Below are 18,157 nucleotides of genomic sequence, written 5' to 3' on the forward strand. Positions count from 1 at the left end.
AATGTCATGTGTATGTGATGTATGTGGGGAAATGCATTGATTAAGCAAAGAACCTTGCATAGGTTATCAGTCTAGCAGACGCCCATTTGAGAAGTGAACATAAAGGAAGAGCAGGTCCTTAGCTTACTAAAAACATCGTTGAGCGAAAGGGAGTGTAATATAAGACTAACAAAAAAAATTGTAGTTATGAGTGTTATTTTTTTATTGTACGTCTTATTCTAGCAGAGGTTCAACTAATTTTTATTTTATATCAGGCTTCATTCTTGGATAAAGTAGAGCCTGCCATTAATTCTGCACCAGTTGTTTATCAGTTTAAGGCAGACTTGTGTCTCCTGCTTTAGACTGATAAAACTGACGGCTGTCATAATCTGCATTTAAATAGGTAAGTGCTGCATAGAAATGGATAATGTTTGCCTTGAAATCAAGGCAAAACGGTACACACCGGATACCTCAACCTGACCAAAGCTTTTGAGACAGTTCCCCACACAGGCATAGTAGAAAAGCTAAATATACTGGGAGTAAAACCCCATTGTCACCTGCTGGATTGTCAGCTGTCTTGCAGGTAGTATGCAGAAGTTAAAATACGGGAAGTTACCTGGAGGGTGCTTTGATATAGGTGGTTCAGGCATAAGAGAAAAATGACTGATGGTGTGTAGTAGTAGCATTGTGCATGAGGGGGGGGGGGGGCGCATCAGATGTAAGGAGGAACACACAAGGCCAGGAATGAGATGGTGGTACAGCCTGGGTTAGAGGCCAGGGTGTGTGACCTTAAGGCAGAGGAAAGGGATAAGAGCTGGTAGACTTTTGTACAATACGTCATCTGTGAGACAAACGAAGAGGAGGATGAGAGATTTGATAAGATAATGAAGATGGATAGGAGGAATACTGTAATTATTGGAGATCCGAATCCGCTAGTAGCAGATTAGAGAGTTTGGAGGTACAGTATAGGGAAGAACTTTGAGCTGGAGTTCAGCCACCTTTTTAAGAACTGTACCAGAAAAGAAAGCAATCAAGCCATTATACTAACCAGTGCAGAGAGCATCCAGGATGCTTAGCTTAAGGCACTCTGGCATACAGTGATCATGCTACTGTGTGATTTGAGTAGGAGAAAAATGAAAAAGGAGAGCGGCAAAGGCGTACATTTGTTTTGAGTAAATTATACTGTGCTTGGGGGAGGTGCTCAATGATGAATTAGCCAACTGGGATAAAACTAAGGGAGTAATCAAGATGTGGAAAGGGGATACTCTTGGATAAGAGTATGAGAAAGAGAAAGGAAGAAAGACAGGACAGCTACATAGGAATGTGAAGCCAGCAGCTTCAGCAGGGGCAAAATGAGCCCTACAAGAGGTGTGGAGGTGGAGAAAGCATAGTGCAAGGAAGTTATCAAAAGGCATCAAATGTGATGTGCAGACAACAGAGCCTAAATTTGTATGGTAACTAGCAGAACACATCAGGATGGCTAAACAAGAGTTTTATAGGTAGGTAGTAGAAAGAAGGGAGGAACAGAAATTACCAGGCTGTGTAAAGTTGGGTGTGGGTGGGGGATGACAAGATTGGAGGGGAAAAAAGGTCATAAATGGACACTTTGCTTAAGTCTTAAAGAAAACAACGGAAAGGTGCTAATGCATTGAGTGAAATGGGTCAGAATATGGAGAGCAGTAGACATGAAGAGATAGAAGGGGAGGAATAGAGAGGGAGGGAACTGGCTGACCTTCGTGACCAGGTGAGCTGCCTCCGAATCCTCAGAAATCTGTCCAGTATTCTAACAGACTTCTCTTTCTTTTAAGTTGATTACTGGCTGGTGCCAGAGGACTAGAAGACTGCAGTTTGTGGTATTCTTGCTTTGAGAGAGGGTAGGGTGCAGATAAATGAGTGGCAGTCCTGTTATACAAAAAGCAATTGTGCCAAAAGGAAAGTTGTGCAGATATACATAATTAAATTTATTGTCTGTACAGAACATATCTGTAACAACCTTTCTTCATTTCTCAAGGAAAAAGCCAGGGCAAGGAGACTTGGTGGTGGTGTTCTTGTTTTTCTGCCTGCAGGTAGTACAAAACATGCACTTGCAAAGTGAAGTTGTTAAAGGTTTGAGTCAGGAGTTGTCTAGAGGATCATGGGGATAAGAAGTTGCTTAATTTTCTAAACATGTTGATTGATGCATATTACTGTGATCAGGTTCAGTGGAAACTAAGTGCCTAGCTAACTTGCCATCACATTTGAGGACTGAGGACCTTGCTGCTATACCATTGCAAAATAACTAATAGCAAACTTGTCTATTGTGCTGTTGGTGAATTTTGATGACATGGGGTTTTGTGGGGGGGGGGGGGTGTAAAGTATGTGTGCCCTGTTGTAACAGAAGTTAAGCAAGTAAATGATTGTCAGGTTGCCTATTATGTCAGCACTTTATGGTGTCCTCTGGTGACATTTTTAAAGTTTTTTTTGTTGTAGCTGCTAGAATCTGAGAAGTTGACTGAGCAGTAAATCATTTAGAATGCAAGACACTTCGTAGAATGGGTGTGGTTTATTTCCTATTTTGAAGAACTGACAACTGTACTTGTTGAATAGTAAGTGAGGCATGACTAAGAAGTTTGTGCGAAACATGTTTATTGCTACTTTTAAAAATAATTTTAGCTGTATTTCAATTGTTTATATAGCTGTGTTTGTTGACTAGGTCACTTCTTGTCGATGAAAAGTCTCTGGTCTGTTAACTTAGCCAATGCTGTAGCTGTCCCTTCCTTGTAGATTCTCTACTTCTCTAAAAGGCTTGTTTGAAGTCCTCTTGACTTGCACTGTACAACTGCCTCAGGGTAGTAGCTTCTATTGACCTACCGCTCTCCTCTGTTTACGCAGGTCTGTTCTGAAGCATCAACTTTGCAGCTGGCACCATGCTGTCTTTTCTCTTCTCTCTCCTACCCGTTCAGTGTTGCTCTTCACAGTTGGACGTGTCTGGATGATCTTACCCCACCTTCTTTTCTGGTACATCAGTACATGCTGTCCGACTCTTTCATGGTACTGTAGCTGCTCTGTTGTTGCTACAGCTTTGGTAACTAACTTTTGCAGAGTTTCTTCAGTGGATTGGCACCTTGTAAAGTGGATAGATGATTTCTACGCCCCTGGAATCTACATCCCAGTATCCTTTTGGGCTACATTGTAGAGATCAGTCTATGAATGAAATCCTTTTCCTGCATTTCTTAAGCCTACTTCTTTAAAAACAGTTTTGCCTGGCTTTCCCTGCTAAATTGAATCGCTTTGACTATTTTTAATTAATACTGTTCTGCTAGCTGTTTGCTCACACCAGGAAACATTGTTTGGGACTGGCCTTTGTAATAAATAGCTGCTGTACATTTCTTTGTGTTTCTTTGTACAAGTGGATCTGTTGTCCAGTGTCAGCATTGTAACTGCCACAAATACGCAAAAACATGTCTGGTTACAGCAGTAACATTGTGGAATCATATTCCTGAAGTTTAGCCCATGACATTATATTTTGGTAACCTGGGAAATTTTGACTGAGCCTTACCCGTTTCCAGAGGCGGCAGTGGGGGGGGGGGGGGGGGCACCATTTAATATTTAAAGCTAAATAAGTGCATTAAACAGAGAGAGCATTCAGCAGATTTGTTGAACAGACATGTCAGTCATGCTTTGCAGTCATACTTGTCCCACGTAGTATATACATGACATACGTAGTTCAATGTTTTATACTTTTTCCCAGAGTAATTAGATAATAGTAAAACTGTGTATGTGTGATTATTTGCATTTAACAGCCAACATATGTACAAAATGGTGAAGCAAGATGAGAAGATGGACTTGAAGTTGATCTGGTTTGATATGAGAGAGGAAAGATTCTTAAACTAGTGTTGTCTGAAGGTTTAGTGAAGGTGAAATGTATGAACACTGAAGTAAAGGCATGCGTTTTGAAGGGGCGAGGTTGGTGAGGGGACTGAGAAAGACAGGAGGGAAATGAATGAGAATGTGAGAGAGGAAGGTGAGGAGTATAATTGCATGTTAGCAGAGGCAGAAAAAGATTGGTCGCAGAGGGGAGATATTGCTAGTTAAGACACAGTCAATGGGGATGCGAGTAAATTAATAGTTGAATGTTAGGTTAAAATATTTCCTACCAGTGTGGTGTACTAGTATTTATTGCGTTTTAACGGCACACCAGTACTCTGTGAAGCCTTTTACTTTCTCTGAACTGATGGATGTGTACTCTGTTCATGCTCTGCTTGAGCAGACACTGAATCTCTATATTGCATGGAGTTGCAGGCTGTCATAATCAGGCACATAATGTACTTGTGTAAATTTGCAGGTCTCTCGTTCGTTGTAATACAGGCTGTTGCCTTTACTTGTTTCATATTGAAATTTATGGCCATTTGATACCTTGCATGTACAATTAATGCTTCTTTAAACTTTTACCAAAGATAATGCCCAGTCTTTTGTTTCATTTATTGCTCTCTGCTCCCAGTTTTGTTCACCTGAGGAGAACTGCTGAGCCTAGATTAACACTTCATTTTTATTTTGCATGACATTTTTGTTCTTGTTCCCACATTTTAGTTCCGCCATGACTGCTTGTTTATGGGAGAATGTTAACACATGCCAAGTGTTTGGTACCCAGTGGTAGTTTATTTTAATGTACAACAAACTGAATTACAGCTTTAGGTGGTGGTGTGGGTTTGAGCTACTGTCAAAGATTGTCATGTTTTTGATGGTTAGAACATTGGTAGTGCAGCCATTTGTAGTCGCTTCAAATAATTCTTTCAGAGCAGTGTTTCTAAGCAATTTATAAGGTATTTGCCCTTCTGAAAATAGGGCACGTGTTTTCAATTCAAGTTCTTGTTATATAGAGAAACTAATGCAGAACATTGAGCATTAACCTTTTGGCATATAGCATATGTTAAGTTAATACATACCATTCAAAATCTAACAAATTTCTTTCAGATCTTTGGTGGAAGAGGAAGATCCTCATATGAAGATTTCTCTTGGAAGTGGCGATATGGGTGTGTCTGCTCATCTTCAAACTTCAAAAACAGGAGCTACACGTTTTTTCACTAGTAATACGCATAGTTCTGTGGTTTTACAGGTAAGTTATAGTTTATAAAGTCGATTTTGTTGCATCATGGTAGAGAAGAATTGTACACACCCTGCACACTTGTCCAGTCACACATTCGGCAAGTATGTGTTTGCATTTTGGACCTAGTTTTTGCCTTAAGATGCAGTAACCCAAGTTGAGTTTTTGTATGCTTTTTGTGTGAGACCAGGATAGCTGTCTGATAGAGACTTGCTCAGAGGAACACTTTGGTAAATGGAGACAGAGGGAGTCTAACTTGGGCTGTTTGTGATTGCCAGTAACCCTTCATTGCCTGTTTAATCTTGCGTGATAAACTGCCAAATCATATTTGAGTTTGGGGTTGCAGGCCCTGTGTGGGTGATGACTTGGCCATTAATAAAAAGCTGTGTTAAAATTTTTTCTTTCATTCTGCATGGAGTTTGATTATCATTATTCATTTAGTTTCGTTGTCATGCACTTAATGTGCATGGAATCTTGTTTAGAAAATAACAGTGGAAAATTTGCTGCTCTTTGGTTGAGTCCATTGCCACTTTGTTTTGAACTCTGCAGAGTAATGGAGCAAAGCCTGCTCAGTACATATGTGGTGATACTGTACTGCTAATGACTTGTCATCTGTTCTGCCAAAACTGTAGTGTAGATCAAATACCCCCCAAAACAGTGTGCGTGTGTGTATATCTATACATATATACACGTATATGCAATATTTGTGTGTATGATTATATAGCGGTGGTGCAGCGGTAGCATTGTTGCCTCACAGCAAGAGGTTCTCCCATTCGATTCTTGGCTGGAGTGTGGGGAGTGCCTTCTGTGTGGAGTCTGCATGTACTCCCCGCGGTTGGGTGGGTGTTCGAAAGTCATGTGTAAATGGGCATGCCTTCGTTGAAGGTTGAACGTCAAGCTGGCACCTTTGTGAAAATCTACTGCCAATCATTAGCAGACTGGAGTTCCGCTGTGACGACGCTTAACCGGGAAAAGCCGAAAGACAACAACATACACATATATATATAAAATGTTTGTATGCATCTATATGTGTAGATATATATGCATACATATATATATATATATATATATGTATGCATATATATATATATATATAGATACGTGTGTGTATATAGAGATACACACACACACATATATAGATATGGATATAGATAGAGAGAGAGAGAGAGATGGAGAGAGAGAGATGGAGAGAGAGAGATGGAGAGAGAGATGGAGAGAGAGATGGAGAGAGAGATGGAGAGAGAGAGATGGAGAGAGAGAGATGGAGAGAGAGAGATGGAGAGAGAGAGATGGAGAGAGAGAGATGGAGAGAGAGATATACTATTTTGATGAACTCAGAGATTAAAAAAATATAAGATTTTGGATAAGCAGAACATTGGATGTGTGCAGGTAAGATTTGTGAGCTTAGAAAACCTAATTTCAAAGCTTTCAGATGATCTGAAGTTTCAGCATTAGAGAGACTGAGTGCAAGGGGATAGATTTAGTGTACCACGTGTGTTGAAGCTTTGTTAATGCCTACTAACTCTGTACCTTGCCTTTGAAAAACTCTTTCCGTAATGCTACCACTATTCTAATTATCTGAATGTGTGGTGAGGTGATGATCAGATCACAAAAGGGAGCAGTTTCTTGTTGTGATTTTTAGAAACTCTGGCATTGAGCAGTTCACTGCCAATGCTTTTGCATTTCAATAAATCAGCATTGTGCTTACCTGTATGTATGTATATCTACATATGTCTATCTGCATAAAATGTGGGATTGAGTGGCAGAACAATAGCATTGCATCTCAAACTTGCCCTGACTATCTAGCTCCTTCCCCATAGCCTTGTTGCTGTGCTGTTTACTACCTTTCTCTAGATTTTTTGCTGGTTGTAAAACTTGGTCATGGTTTTCAAATGGCTCCAAGCTGATAATCCTTTTTTCCACTGCTCTTGCAAAAATTTTTCCTCCTCTCTAATATTTGACGGCTTGTAGTGTCTTTTGTATGTGACTGCAAGTTGCAGGTCCTCCACTTTTGCCTTTTATTTATTTTTTAAATTTCAGTTAGTGTTAGGTTTCCTCTCCCTCTTCATGACTTAATGCCTTTTTCTGTCCTGGATGTTTGCTCCGAGTGCTGTGCTAGTTAACATTACTGGCAAAATAAGCTGATTGTCATAGGTTCATAGGATGATACTAGGCTACTGGCTTGGAGGCCCTTATAAGCTTAGCCAAGAATTTCGCTCATGTTACCACAAAGTCAGCACCTGTTTCCCTTGTCCAGCAGGGGCACAGGTGCGATTCCAGGGGTATATTTTCTGTTGCCCATCCAGTCGTCCAGGTTCCTGTTAAGGAGAGGTACTCTTCTTAACATAGAGAGGGAGTCTATTTCACACACACGGGAGTTGTTGGGACACAAATCTATTCCGCCAATGAGTTCTATTAGTGTCACATACCAGGTTGAGGCCTTGTGTGTGAGTTGCCCGAGTAGATTTTGACTTGGATAACTACATCAAGGCTGGATCTGAGATAGTCTTATATGCCAGATACAGGTCACCTCTGAGCAGTCTGTACAAGATTGAATAGAGGGATGGGGCTTTTAGCCTATCTGTACCTGGATTTTCCTGGTCAGGAACCTCTGTGGTCTCTCCAGCTGCTGCATGTGCTTGGCAAGGTACAATGCTGAATGGGGCATTGTACTCCTACAGTGGGTCTGATAAGGGAGGAGTACAGGGATGTTATGACCTCCTTGTTCCTGGATGAAATACCCATATTTATGAGGTGAGCCATGTAGAAAGCCTTCCGTACAAAGGAGGCAATCTGGTGGTCAAAAGTCAGGTTGCTATCAACCTGGCTCCCTCACGACTGCTTGTGTGCTTAGTGCATTGTTACTAATGTGATAATTAGTGGAGATGCATTTCTTAGTATTCAGTTTGAGGCCATGCTTCTGCCACAAGTCATTAGTTTGGGTGAGGCCCTTTTGGTGGATGTTCACATCACTAGGGGAATTTAAGACGGCGCCCAACTTGCAGTCCAATGTGAACTTGGTCAGCCACAGACAGCTGGTTTTGGCTTTCACCTCAGAAACTTGTATCTCAATCAGTCAAGGCTTCAAGACCGAACCTTGGGGGTAAACCGCTCATTACGAGTCTACTTCTAGAGGTGGCTTCCCCTATTTTGACTGAGTGGATTCTATCAATGAGCCAGTTTGGTACCCATCTGATAACATACGGGTTGATGCTTAGCTGGGAGTTTATCTATTATGCCGGAGTGGGGAATAGTGTCAAAGGCTTTGGCTAGGTCAAGGTAGGCGGTGTGCCCACTCTTCCTCTGTCCATGGCTTTGGTGACTGTTTCGAAGAAGCTGATCAAGGTTAATAGGCATGATCTCCCTTTGACAAAACCAAATGGTATGGGGTCAAGTGTTTGGAGGATTCCAATGTCCTTGTTTGTAAGGTCCAAGATAATGCGTTCCATGGCTTTGCAGATCAGGCTAATTAGGCTGATGGGCCTGTAATTGCCTGGGTCAGTGGACGCTCCACCTTTGTGTAGAGTGATTACAGTGGCTGTCCTCCATTTTGCTGGGATGAATCCAGTGTTCAGACTTTGGTTGAATAGGGTGCCTGATGGAGCTGAGAGCTTGTGTTTGAGCTCATGTAGGCTGCAGCCAGGGATGATGTTCTTAGTCTCACATTGCTGCAGTCATAACCTGTGGGTAGTCCGCTGTCCTCGGTCGGCCCGAATACCAAAGTGTTAGGCTGGCGTCGGTCATGGTCGCTCAGATCTGACGTCAGTACGCCGTGGTACTAAAGCGCATGACAGACGCCATATCCTCAGTCTTTCTTGCCGCATGGTCTGAAGCAGAAGCAGCGTTTGCAAGTGCCGTTAGGCATCCTGAAATTTTCGTATTCTGAGTTTCAGACCGAAGACCAAGTTGGGCTAAGTACCCCGTTGGGGAATATTTTTGTATTTTCTTGCCTCAGTTAAATCCGGATGTCAGAAAAAGTAAATTGTATTTCTTGTGGGAAACAGATACCTCATAGGGATTACCACTCTCTCTCTGTATTCCTTGCTTGGGGCCTGAGCAGGACGTAGTCGGGTGTCGCTTTTGCGCTAGATTTAATAAGCGCACCATTAAACGCAGGTTAGATTGTGCTAGACTTGTTTTCGGTAAGCGGTGTAACTACAATATGCCGTCGGATCCTCCGACGCCCGCTACCGCTAAGAAGCGAAAAGAAAAATAGTTAAAGTCCAAGCAGGATGAGTCGTCCGTTACGGACGCCGGTTCTTTGGAAACTACGGTGGAATCTGTGGATCCAGCCGAGGTTTCAGCTGAATCTCAGGGGGAGCCTTTAATCTTACAGGAAGTGGCCTCTCAGGAGTCAGGTCAGGCTGAGGGGGCGCCTCAAGTCTCTGTAGTCCCTTCTTTACATAAGGTTGTTAGGCCTTCTACTTCTGTCACTAAAGCACCTTCCAAAGCCAGGCCTGGTCTTTCTAGCACAGGCGTCAGCCCTAGTTCTGCAGGTTCTGTACTTAAAAAGCATATGCTGAAAATGGCAGAGGATTTGATTACTTTAATCAGAGGTTCTATGCCCCCTCCGGATAAGAGGCCTAGGGTGGAGCCAGAGGTGGAAGGATTGGAGCATTCCTCAGATTACTCTGAGTCTTCAGCTGAGGACATTCAGGATTTTCCTCCTTATTCTGATTCAGATGCAGAGGATTCCTGTCCTTCTGCTTCCCCTCCAGAGGATTTTTCCTTTTCTGAAACCCTGCATTCCATGAGGGAGCATTTTAAGTGGGAAGGTCAGGATTTCTCAGATTCTCGAAAGAGGCTTAGGGAATTTTTGTTTTTACCACAGCATAGGCCCTTGGCTATTCCCCCTGTTTTGGATGTTGTTCAGGATGTTTTTTCTGAAGCTTCCCTTAATCCTGATTCTTTACTTCCTGCCCCTGTCAAGCCAGACAAGTATTACAGAGTGCCAGAGGCTCATAAATATTTGTATAAGAGTCCTAGAGCTGACCCGGAAACTATTAGCCAGGGACCTAAGGGTGTCGGGGCTTCTGTTGTAAAGAATCCAGTTCCTCTTGATAAAGATTCTAGAGCTTTGGATAGGTGGGGTAAAAAAGTGTATACCTCCTCCACTCTAGCGATGAGGGCTTTAAATTGCCAGTTTCATATGCTGAAGTACCAGAATTTTCTCTTAAGTCAGTTGAAATCTAAGGTAGATGCTTTGGCAGAGGGTATAGAGTGTAAGGAATTGCAGGATTTAGTTCATGCCTCTGATCAGGTAGGTAAGCATTCTTTGCAGTGTGGCTTTGATGCTCTTCAGGCTTCTTCCAGGGTGGCTGCCACTGGTTCAGTTATTCGTAGGCACGCCTGGCTTAAGGATCAGAATTTGTCAGAGCATGTTAAAGCTCGAATTTTGGATGCTCCCCTTCAATCTGAAGTTCTGTTTGGTTCTCCTGTGGAGTCGGTTTTGAAGAAAATGGAAGACAAAGCTAAGTCCATGCAGACAGTTAAGGAATTTTTACAGGTGCAGCCCCCTAAGTTTAGCAGAAATTGACCTGCAAAGGGATGGGCTTATCCTTCTTCTGATTTACAGTCTAGGGGCAGATCTAGATGTGGTAGGGGCAGAGCTCATGCTCAGGGTTCTTTCAGACCTAGGACGTGGAGTTCCCCTGCACAATCTTCCGGTGAGGGCAGGGGTCAGCCTTTTCGTAAACGGACCCAATGACCTGTATCTCCAGCTGCCAGATCTGGCAGCTCCTCTGGGAGGAAAGTTGGCACTTTTCAAGCAAAATTGGCTTTTAGACACCCAGGACAAAGGGGTGTTGGACATTATAGGTCGAGGCTACAAGTTTTATTTTCACACCTTGCCTCCTTTCAAAGGCATGCCAGACGTTCCTCCTCAGCAAAAGCTGGAGGCTCACAAGCAGATTTCTTTACTTTTAAAAATGGGGGCTATCCAGGGGGTCCCCCCTTCAGAAGTAGGCCTAGGATTTTATTCTCGCCTGTTCCTTGTACCAAAGAAAGGAAACACTTGGAGGCCAATTTTGGATTTGTCTATTCTCAACACATACCTGGACATTCCAAAATTCAAGATGTTAACTTTGCAGCAGCTTCTGCCTCTGCTAGGCAAAGATCACTGGATGGTAACTCTGGATCTCAGAGGCTTATCTTCACATTCCTATCAGGCCCAGCTGCAGGAGGTTCCTGCGTTTTCGGGCTGGTACTTTTCATTATCAGTTCTCTGCATTGCCCTTTGGCTTATCTACTGCGCCCAGGGTGTTCACAAAGGTCCTGGCTCCGGTGATAGCCTTCTTAAGACTAAGAGAAATACAAATTTATCCTTATTTGGACGATTGCCTGATTCTTGCTCAAGACAAAGTCAAGTTACTTCACCATTTACAGTATGTTATGGCAGTGTTAAGGTGCCTAGGGTATTCTGTGAACGAAACAAAGTCCAGTCTAGTACCCTCTCAGGACATGTGCTTTCTGGGTGTGAGACTGAATACAGCCTCTCGGATGGCTTTTCTGACCCCGGACAAACAAAGAAATCTTCCCCTTTACTTCCAGCAATTATCCCTACTGTCCAGGCTGACTGCAAGGACAGTCCTTCAGGCCTTGGGGTTCATGGCATCTTGTATTCTGGTACTTCCCAATGCCAAACTACATATGAGGAAGCTACAATGGTATCTCAAAAGTGTATGGACTCAACACTGCCACGATTTGGACACTGTCATTCAGATAATACCTTGCATCCAAAGGGAATTTTTGTGGTGGGCTCAGGAATGTCACCTCATCAAGGGACTCTCTGTGACCCGACCAGAGGCGAGTCAGATCTTAACGACAGATGCCTCAGACATGGCTTGGGGAGCACACTTCAATGGGAAATGGATTCAAGACACGTGGCCTCCCAGACTACAGCATTTGCATATCAACATGAAGGAGATGTTAGCAGTCCAATTTGCACTGATGGCTTTCAAGGATCTACTTCAACCAGGACAGGTGTTGATTCAAACAGACAACACAACAGTCATGTGGTACATCAACAAGCAAGGGGGAACCCATTCGTACCCTCTTTGCAGACAAGCTATGATTTTGTGGGAGACTGCTTTGAGTTTGCACCTCACTCTTCAGGCAAGGTTTCTGCCAGGAGCACAGAACTCCTTAGCAGATGTTTTGAGCAGACAGATGGTGGATCCCCACGAGTGGAAATTAGATCCTCATGTATTTCAACAGTTGACAGTGGCTTGGGGGACTCCAGACATAGATCTGTTCGCTTCTCCACTAAATTTCCAACTGCCAAAGTTTTGCACAAAGATGTTTCACCCAAAAGCTTGGAAAGTGGATGCTCTATCATTCAGTTGGAACAACCTTCACGTCTATGCCTTTCCTCCTCTGCCTCTCCTTCCCAAGGTGCTCTTGAAGGTCAGACAGGACAAGCCTTGCATGATTCTAATAGCTCCAGATTGGCCACATCAGCACTGGTACCCTCTGCTGAGGAGTTTAGTACGGGAGCCTCCTTGGCCTTTGCCATCAATTCCACACCTTTTGTCCCAGGCAAGCAATCATTTCCTCAATGTCAGGATACAGTCCCTGCATCTGACAGCCTGGTGTATTCTGTTCTAGACCCTGGGGGGTCGCAGCTTCCTCAGCAAGTTTTGAATGTCATTTTGGAGGCCAGACGGCCTAGTACAAGGAAAGTTTATGCTGATAAATGGAGGAGATTTTTTCTTTGGAGCACAACAAAGAGCTTTGATGTTTCAGTGCCTAATTTGAGTGTTTCACTTCAGTATCTTACAGAATTATTAGACAAGGGTTTGTCTTTCTCCTCTGTAAAAGTTCATGCTGCAGCCATTTCTGCTCACTATGACTGTGACCCACCATTATTTTCTCACCCTTTGTTTAAGCAATTTCTTAGAGGGGCAAAGAACATAAGACCCCCACGTAGAGCTCCTACTCCTTCCTGGGATCTCAATTTTGTGTTGGAAAAGCTCACTTTACCTCCTTTTGAACCTGCAGCTACATCTGAGTTGAAGTTTTTGTCTTGGAAGACTGCTTTTTTGTTGGCCATTACGTCTGCTAGGAGGGTATCTGAATTACAGGCTCTAATGGCAGTTGAACCCTTCCTGATATTTCATAAGGATAGGGTATCCCTGCGTACTAACCCTACTTTTATGCCTAAAGTTGTTTCTAATGTGGCCTTAAACCAATCTATTAATTTGCCTACATTTTATGCTGATCCCCAAAATAAAGGGGAAAAAATTTTGCACTCTTTGGATATTCACAGGCAGTTACGTTATTATTTGAGCAGAACTAAAGGGTTCAGGCAGTCTCAACAGTTATTCATTTCTTTTGCCTTGGGTTCACAAGGAAAACCTGTTTCAAAACAAACTATTTCTAAGTGGATTGGCTATTGTATTGCTTTTTGTTCTCATCATGGTAAGGAGGTTCCGGCTGGAATCAGACCTCATTCCACTAGGGCGACTGCCACTTCTACTGCTTTTTTAAGGGGAGTAGCTACTAAGGATATTTTGGAGGCAGCTACTTGGAGTTCAGTGCACACTTTTTCTAAACATTACCATCTCCCTCTTTATTCCAAATCTAGGGCTGGGTTTGCCACTGCAGTTTTACAGGGCATGTTAGCAGCTCCTAATGCTTTCTGATTTTGCCAACCTCCCTTACCTTTGCTTTGGGATTCTACCCACAGGTTATGACTCAGCAATGTGAGACTAAGAACATAGTACAGTTTTGTACCTACCATAAATGTAGATGTTCGAGGATCCACATTGCTGCAGTCCAATTTACCCTCCCTCCTTCCCCTCTGTAGTTTGGGGTTGCTGTGTTGCTTTTGGGGTAACTATTTTTTCTATATTGGTGATTGGGTATTTTTCTATTTTTGGCTATGGCCTTTCTTTCTTTTTTAGGCCTTCTGACATCTGGGGCAAGAAAGACTGAGGATATGGCGTCGGTCATGCGCTTTAGTACCACGGCGTACTGACGTCAGATCTGAGCGACCATGACCGACGCCAGCCTAACACTTTGGTATTCGGGCCGACCGAGGACAGCGGACTACCCACAGGTTATGACTGCAGCAATGTGGATCCTCGAACATCTACATTTATGGTAGGTACAAAACTGTACTTTGTCTGGTCCCATGGAGACTGTATTTTTTGCCTTTGAGAGGGCATTAAAGACTTGCTCCCTGGTGATGAGGGGGGCAGGTGCTGGGGATGTCCTGGTTTACTGATGGGGGGGGGGGGTGAAGTTTTCACTGAACCTATCTACTAGCATGTTGGCTATATCTGTGATGTTTGTGTATGTGGTGGTGACCACCACTAGTTCAAAGCAGATTTGGGTATTACCTTTGAGATTGCGGACGTATATGAAGAAGGCCTTGGGGTTGTCCTTAGTGGATTTGGCCAATTTGGATTTGAAGTTGGCCTTGGAGGATTTCAACAGTGACCTTATTTGCTTGTTTAGACAAAGGTGAGATTGCTTCCAATTTGGCACCTGCTCTTTGGTCCTGGACAGCAATTTTTTTTCTTTTATTATTGAGTCTCATTGTTGCTGTCCACCAGACAGGTTTACTCTTCCTTGAGGAAGATGATTTGGTCCTGTCTGGTATTGCTGAGTCCATACAGCTGTATAGGTGCTATTATATATATTTTTTTTGTGTGTAGGCTTGGACATTACTGCTAGTTCCAACTGAACGGGATTGTTGCTGTGAAGCTGTTTATACCTGCTGTCAGGAGATTGTAGTCAGCTTTGGAAAAGTTTTTTTGTTTTCTCTTTATGGGGGGGGGGGGCTCAGGAGAGATGGTGACTTTGAAAGTGACTTATTTGGGAAGGCCCACCCCCTTAGTTTCTTAATCTTGAATTATCTTGTTTCCTTCCTTTTTACTTAAAGAAAAAGTTACACTTCATTCATCTGCTTTTACTGTTTGTTTCTTCCTACTTGATTACTTTATTTTGCTCTTGCTGCTTGTTTTTAAAAGCATTCAATTGCATTTATTTTGCTGCATTTATTACTGCTTGTTAGCTTAAGTTGTAGCTGTTGGTGTAAGCCTTTTGGTTTAAGCACTTGGGCTTCAGGCCAGTTTTACATAAGGAAGGTTTGTGGTCTACACTCTTGTGGCAGGAGAGGTAGCTTACATCCTTCTAATTTGGGAATTGCTGGTTGAAGGTTTAGTGCGTCTTAAGCACTGGTTGAAGCACTTAGGCTTTAGGCCAGTTATTTTATAGTAAGAAGGTTTGTGGCCTATACTCTTGTGGGAGGAGAGGGTAGATTCTGCCATTCTGAGCTGGGAATTGCTGGCTGAAGGCTTATTGTGCCTGCTTATTTGAACCGCTTCCTTCTGAAATTGGTCCACCTTGTTTGCTGTAGCATAGACTATATTCAGACTTGCTGAATCTAGCCCAGTTTGTTTAACTTGATTCCTTTGCATGCTAGTGGCAGGAGTGTGCATTTAGAACTTGACTGATTGAAGGTTGCTGGAACAGGGCTCAGTTTTGAGCCTTTATATTGGTTAATTTGTTTAAATTGGTCTGCTCTTGTTATATTTGTGTGTTTCTGTTCTCCTGTGCTAATACCTTTAGCATAGACTGGTTACAGATGTTGCTATATCTAGATCTGTTTGTTAATCTTACAAGTGTTTATCTACTATTTCTCTAAGTTTGAGTGGTGATTTGTTAGTTTAACTGTTAAGAAGCAGAGCAAGTAAACACTTGCGTTGTAGTTTATTGGTTTTAGTATAGAGCAGAGAGTAAGTAGCTCAAGTAGTGTAAGTGTTGGACTAAACTTCCCATACAGGATAAATGCACAAGTGTGAATGTCTGAGAGAACCCCATTTTTATGAAGACTATTGTCTTTGCAGGGTATAAACCAGCTACTTTTAGACTGGAAGAACATACCAGAATAAGAGAAAAATAAGTCTTGACAGGATATTTCAGCAAAAACCCACTTATGTCATTGTACAGTCCCCCCAGCATATTAAGACTATAAAAGCCTTTTCCTACAGCAAAAGTTTTTTATAGTGTGTTGTACCTTTAAGAAGCATTTCAAGGACAGCACGTGCATATAAATAGCAAGCACAAGCTAGCTTTAGTGCCATTTTGAGAGTGCAGCCCGAGAGTGAGCATGTTCATAAGTTCATAGATAAGTACTAAGCTAACTGCCCTTGTGAGCCATTTTAAGCCTAGCCAATTATCCCTTGAGACTCAAGCCCTGCACCTTGTGTTTGTAAGGCAAACACCTTAACCATTAGACCACCCTCCCAACCCTTTTGTTGTTTCCCTGTGTGAATGTAATAGTTAGTTTATAAGTTTATCTAAGTTAGTTATTAAACCTCAATCCTGATGTGTTTGTACATAATAAAGCTGCTTGAACAGAACCCATAGATGTTAGTCTGTCACTTGTCTGGTCAGGATAAAACAATCTCCAAACCAGAACTTCTGGCTACTTGAGCCCACCCACCCTGATGTCAGTTAGGCCTGGTATTTCCATTTTGGTGGCTTTGGCAACAGTATAAAATAGATAAACTTGAGTTCGCAATGTTTGTGGTCCCAGGCTGCATCCTCGCAATTAACAGGGAAAGTCTTATTCCTTGTCTGTGGAATTTCCCTAGGGGATTTTTAGGTTCTGGTGCAGATGAAGCCACCAATTAACTCACCTTTTGATTGCTATATCTAGCAGACTCCAATGCTTCTTTTATGTTGAGGCTGTAGTTCTCAACCTTGACTCTTACTGGTTGTACTGTTGACACTGAGGCCCTACACTTCAGGTCCTTCAACATCAGGACTTGGGAGTTCATGCAATAGGGTGGAGGTTAACCCTGACAGTTCTCCCTGTCATTTTTTCTGTCATCGTTGTCAGTGCCCATGATATGTCGCTGTGCACCAGCCTGATTCGAGACTAGCTATGCCTTTGAACCTTGGATATCAGTCGCATTTGAAGCTGGGGCATGATGTTTTCTCCCAGTTTCAGCAATGTAGGCTTCCCTGAATGTGTACTGCCTTTGACATTGGATACTTTCTGGTCTTTGACCACAAGATCATTAGTGACTGCATTTTCAGCCATCCACCCCCCCCATCCCCCTTTGAGAATGAAGGGATGGGGTGGGGTAGTGAGATGTAGAGTCCTTCTCCTGACTAACTTTGACTTTCTCCTTCCCAGCTGCAAGGTTCAAGGAAGCACTTTGACTTCTTGTTGGAATTGCTCATGCTGGATTTGTCTGAAGATGAGGAGGCCTGCTCTCCTATTTCATCTTAGTGAGCCCACTTTTGAGGAAAATCTGGAGATGGTTCATTTTAAAGTGGGATGGACTGCAGAAACCCTTTCTTGTCCAGTATGCATTTTACAGGAAGACATTAGCATCCTTGTTCCTCTTTGATCATTCCAGCAGACAAGATGGTTTAAGTAACTTGAATGAACCATAATGTGATAACCTCTGTCTTGAACAGCTTGGACAAGGTCTTGTAGACACTGAAGGATTACACTAGGTTGATGTCATTGTTGCTGTTTCAAAGAATTCTCTTATTCTTACACACACTGACTGTCCTACTCCTAGACCACAAGCTACTTCTACGATGTTATCCAGTTGGTATGGTGGACTTCAAATCTGTGCTTTGAAAGACACTTTTTCTTGTTGACAGGACTATTCAGAGCTGAAGGCTTTATCTTTGAATGCTTATTTTGTATTCTGCTGTGTGCCTATGAGAACTAATTACCCCAGTGTATTTCTTTTGTTCTGTCTGATCAGACTGATTGACTCCAAATCTTGTTAGCCCCATTTGGATGGATCTTCAGTGCTTTCAGTTAAGTACTTCATTGTGTGTGTGTGTGTGTGTGTGTGTGTGTGTGTGTGTGTGTGTGCCCTGACACTATCCCCGGCTGTGTTCTACATTAACTACAGAGTGAACTGGCACTACACCTGAGTGCTCTGTTCAATCACAACCTCACCTCAGGCTTTGTCCCTACCGAATGGCACATTGCTACAGTCATCCCTCTCCACAAGGGAGGAGTGACTACAGACCTTGGGAACCTATTGCAAAGCTATGGAAGGCATAATCGTGGACCTAATAAACAAGGATATAGGGAATCTCCAAACTGTGGATCAT

At 42.8% G+C, this 18,157-nt stretch overlaps 1 protein-coding gene across 3 annotated transcripts in view; it reads left to right on the forward strand.

Annotated features, from left to right (window-relative positions):
• The window catches only part of LOC122789967 (kelch-like protein 13), a 419,724-nt gene that overhangs the window by 62,338 nt on the left and 339,229 nt on the right, over nt 1-18,157 (forward strand). For all 3 annotated transcript variants that reach the window (XM_044057468.1, XM_044057467.1, XM_044057469.1), the window contains exon 2: nt 4,933-5,074. In XM_044057468.1, coding sequence (XP_043913403.1) covers nt 4,933-5,074 — 142 coding nt within the window. The remainder of the gene's footprint in view (nt 1-4,932; nt 5,075-18,157) is intronic.

The sequence above is a fragment of the Protopterus annectens genome, chromosome 15.part0, assembly GCF_019279795.1.
Source record: "Protopterus annectens isolate FY-2018-M chromosome 15.part0, PAN1.0, whole genome shotgun sequence".
NCBI lineage: Eukaryota > Metazoa > Chordata > Ceratodontiformes > Protopteridae > Protopterus > Protopterus annectens.